Here is a 4,713-nt window from a genome sequence, read left to right on the forward strand (position 1 = left end):
TAAAAAGAAGGAGTGTCGAATCCGAACTATGACCACAGAGGCTCTGAAGGCCCTCAGATGCACCCACGTGTAGGAAGGGAGTCCTAATCGAAGGATCTATGGCTCAACCTACAAGGTCAAGGTGGCTCTAAATGGGTATGGGTGGACTTTAAAAGATCCCTAGCAGAAGCGATCATACCCTCCGGCGGTACGCAACCCTCTGCACGCCTCCGAAGAGACGGGGCGCTTCCATGCAAGGTGGTCATCACCTCCACACATGCACTACCTCGACATCCCAGGGGGTTTCCTATGGTGAAACCTCTCAAAACTCTCAACTCTCGAAGGTCAGCTGATGTGCACAGTGACGGTGTGGGTGCATCCGAAAATCCTATGAAACTAAAAAGAAAACAAACTGGCCACACAAATATCCTAAAATCTAGCTCTGGGCTATACAAGTCTTCAAAGTTCGGACTCCAATCAGCATCAATATGTCGACCACCTCCAGAACGCTCCCAAACATAGATATAGCCCATCGCTAGACCCTACTCCTAATCACTAGCTCGGTCGAAGAGCAAGCAAAGCAATGAGTTTCGTATCAAATACGAGACCTCAGAAAACAAAGTCGACCGAGACTAGGGACTCGGAAATAAGGGGATAAGCGTGTGTCCCACATAGACACGCAACTCATGCAGTCACACGGAAATGAGAGAAGTCATGCAACAAACAGTCATGCAAAACAGGTATACATCATCCAAATCTACACACAAGCTAATCGAGAAGAATAACTGACAAATGATAGCATGCTCCATGATAACCAAGATAATATATAACCGAGAGAATCAATCATGTCAAATCAAATGATATACAATGGTGAACCAATACATGTGAAGCAATCAGAACAAACATGGCAAAATCAGGGTCACTATGCTAAGCAAGGTAAGATGAACAATCAACAACAATCCAGCATGTCAATGTCTCAAACAAATATAGCGATGAAGCACAGAAAAAATCACGGCATCGAAAGCCCCAATCAAGATAATCAATCATCAAAATCAGCATGTCAAAGCCCAAATGAATATAATATCCATGCATGTCTCCAATGACATCAAAAACTCTCAATGTGCAATCAAGAGAAATGTATCCACTGATCGACCTATCAAACGCCACGTTTGCTTCATCCTAAGTTCAAGCTTGACCCTCTAAAATATCCCCAGTGGAGTCGCCATTTTGTGGACCCCGCATTTCGGCTCAATGCGTTTCCCACTCGAATGGCGAGCTCGATTTTTATTTCGAAAAATGGATTTTTGTTTATTATTTGTAAATGACTTGGAGTCGCCACTTATTTTTGTTTTATTTTTAAAGGGTAAACAAAATAAGAAAGAAAAACCCTAAGTGTGACTCCATATTTTGGAAAAGGTGGTCTGTGAAAAACCGGATCGGGTTCGGGGGTCAGGTTACTTATCGGGAAGGTACGGTAAAGACCGTAGCACCCCTCTAAGTCCCTAAAGTCGGGTCCCTACTAATAAAATGAAGCAATCATGGTATCTAATAAGGAAAACGATGAATACCCAAAACTATCATGCACATATGAGAATCAAAACACTCAACAAAGAACGATCAAAGTGAGAATGGGGCATACCTTGGCATCAAACGATCAATCCGCTATCAAGAGAGGTGGTTAGTGCACAATTTAGGAATAATTTCAAGCATGTCATGGAGCAGAATAAAATCAATCATATATGGCAATTTAATCGATCAATCAATCGATCAATTAATCAATCAATCAAGTATGTAGGGCCCCCACCAAAGCCCGTTTATTTTGCATGAACCAAATCTGTAAATTCCATCACTAGGAATTACAAAATTTGATTTTTGCTTATTTTAAAACAGTTTAAAACAAGGGAAATGAAAATTGCATGCCCAAAGGAAGAATGGCACCAACCTTTGATTAAAAATGAGGCTTTTAAAACCTAAAATCTCTAAAGATGGAAGATGAGGAAGTTGAGATTATTTGAGAAGTTGGATTTTGGGAAATCATTTAAAAATGGGGTTTAGAAAAATTAAAAAAAAAAAAAAAAATGGGATTTGAAAAACTATTTTTAAAAAAACAAAGAGGAAGAAAATGAAGGTGACACGTGGCCTCAACGAGGCCATGCAAACCATACCGGAGTGGGATCCTAAAGTCAAGGTATCTTGAGCATTGACTGAGTGTTACTCCATTCCTGCCTGTAAAGAAGACCTCCCGGAGTTTTCTGAATATCCCTAATACCCTTTTCCCAAGCATGAGCGCATGAATAACTCAATCCTCTGCTGATGTTGCTGGAAAACTGAAGCATAGCGACCATCCTTCCCTTGCATTAACATCCCAACCTTAAAGACCTGAATTCCAACTCACTGGGTGTCCCAAATCCCTGGGGAATTTAGTAGATCCGAGCAAACAGTGTGAAGGGTGTGCCATTGATTATCTGTGACAAGATTTCTATGTATTTCTGGAAGCGTTGAAGAACTTCTGCTGCAATCAGTATCAGATGGACTGCTGAATATTATACCAAGGTGCTGCTTGTTTTGCCATTATTGAGATTGATCTGCTGGAACTCAGCTCTCCCATGTTGATTTTCAGCATACACATTGTGTAGTTTCTCCGCCTTTTGCAACCCAGAAAAGGTTGCATTGAACCTCACCACCATGACGCTCTGAGGGGCAGATTCCCCTCGGCATATTTAGGTCTTTTCCCCAAGTGAACATTTCCATAATGCTACTACTGCCCATTCCCTATCAAGAGGATCATTATCTAGCCCAAGCATCCGAACAAACAATGCCACATAACCATCACCAAGACTAAGAGAGCTGCTGTTTATTGTATGCACCCCAGGAACCAGGTCCAGGTTCGTATTGAGGAAAACTTTCTGCGCTTGCCAGTATCGGATTCATGCCATAGTTTGTAAGATAAGAATTTGCTGCATATCCAGTTTCAGGGCCGCCATAGTTTCCACTATAACCTGGATTCCCACCAGAAGCAGCAGCACTGGCTCCTTTATCAGCATTAGCAAACTCTGCACGAAGTTTTTCCAACTCCCTGGCCATTGAGATCAGGTTATTCTCCATCAGCTGACCATGCTGGTAATTCTCTGCATATCCATTCTTCTCATACTCAATGGCAGCTCTGGCTCGTTGCAAGTCATGTTTCACACCCATGCTTCATCATGCTATCAATCACCACATTGCCTTTCAGAGTCAACAAGGCGTCAGCATTGACCTCAATGACATCGGATAAATATTTGTCAACTTATACAAGACGTCCAGAACCTATCCCAATAGCATCTTCCTGTTTAACTAAGCCTGTAATGCAGCGAAAAAGCTCTTCTATGACTGCAAGAATTTCAGGATCTTGAGGACCACTGGCTTGATTATGCAAATCGAGATCACATCGCCGCAGTAGGGAATCAATTAAATCCTTAAATCCCTCTCTGGGAGATCAGATAAAAGCCCAACAGCTACTGCCTGTTCTTCTGTGATTCCAATATTTTCAGATATGACACTGATTAAGCTGCTAAGCTGGCCGGCTGTGCCACGCAGGGCATCAGCTAGTTCTGCTCCAATTTCACAATGAGCTTTCAATTTACTTTCACATTATTCATCCACACAATATTGTACGTCGAGTCCATGAGAAATGGGTCTATCTCAACAAATTAATATATCATTGCTCAGTCAGAAATGCCATGCATTCAAATATTCAAAAGAATAGACTCAACTGTTGGATGACTTGAGCATGCTTGAGACTTGGGACCCACTCAGGGACCCATCTCTAAGGTTTTGTTGCTGATGTTCCAGCAAGATCCCAGCCTGAGAATGGTAGAAATTTGGATACCCAAGGGCCTCAAAATGCTGTGAAGGCTGCTGCCCTTGCCGAAATCTACCAGGTTGCTGATTTTGGCCCTGGAAGCTGTAGTATTTGGAAGCCCAGATGCCGGAGCAGAAAACAATAGTCTGTTGAACATATGAGGATCCCGTGCTATTGCATCCAACCATCATGGGCACCTCTGCCAAAGCTGAAGTTCATCCCTTCCCACCAATCAAAGATGAATTACCAATGGGCAAACTCTGGACAACCATACTCGTCCCAGATGATGGAACTCTTCCAATATCAAGTTCAGTTCCAAGTGAAGAGAAATCTTTATCAAGCCTAGGTGGATGCCGCCTATGATACTAGCCTCAGAAACCATGTCGTTGACATCGTTGTGCTTTAGGATCATTACGAATTCAGTCCATTGTCTTGAAGACTGATCACTTCCAATCGTTTGTAGCAAATCCTCAACCCGAGATTCAACAACGTCACGTTGCTTAGTCAACTCACTTATCTCTTTCTCCGTCTTGTCAATCCGAAGATCTTTCTCTCTCAGTAACGTTATATAATCACAAGTTGAGGAAACGGGGACTAGACTTCTCAATTCACTCTCTAATCTGGCCAATTATTTCTGCAAATGCTTTGCCAAGGCTTTATCAGACATGACCACATTGACCTGTGCTTTTGTAATGACTTCTTTGGTACAGCTAGCAAACGACAGAATGCTTCTAGCTTACTCAACATGGCTTCATGCAGGGCTCAAAGTGCAGATAATGGCAGTTCTAGCATTGCCTTCCAAGCTTCAATTGGACAATTCATTTCACATAACTTCAAGACCCAAATATTCGGGCAGCAAACCATCAATTACACTGAAAACTCATCCTTGACAG

At 42.3% G+C, this 4,713-nt stretch overlaps 1 protein-coding gene across 1 annotated transcript; it reads right to left on the bottom strand.

Annotated features, from left to right (window-relative positions):
• Positions 1-2,817: 2,817 nt before the first annotated feature.
• Positions 2,818-3,174, bottom strand: LOC117921899 (protein FLX-like 1). Its single transcript, XM_034839845.1, has one exon. The coding sequence runs from the start codon at positions 3,172-3,174 to the stop codon at positions 2,818-2,820; it is 357 nt and encodes a 118-aa protein (XP_034695736.1).
• Positions 3,175-4,713: the final 1,539 nt, after the last annotated feature.

Source organism: Vitis riparia, chromosome 9, assembly GCF_004353265.1.
Source record: "Vitis riparia cultivar Riparia Gloire de Montpellier isolate 1030 chromosome 9, EGFV_Vit.rip_1.0, whole genome shotgun sequence".
Classification (NCBI taxonomy): Eukaryota; Viridiplantae; Streptophyta; class Magnoliopsida; order Vitales; family Vitaceae; genus Vitis; species Vitis riparia.

What these genes read in the sequence shown, in the direction of transcription:
- LOC117921899 (XM_034839845.1), bottom strand. Translation starts at nt 3,174, where the DNA reads ATGGGTGTGAAACATGACTTGCAACGAGCCAGAGCTGCCATTGAGTAT.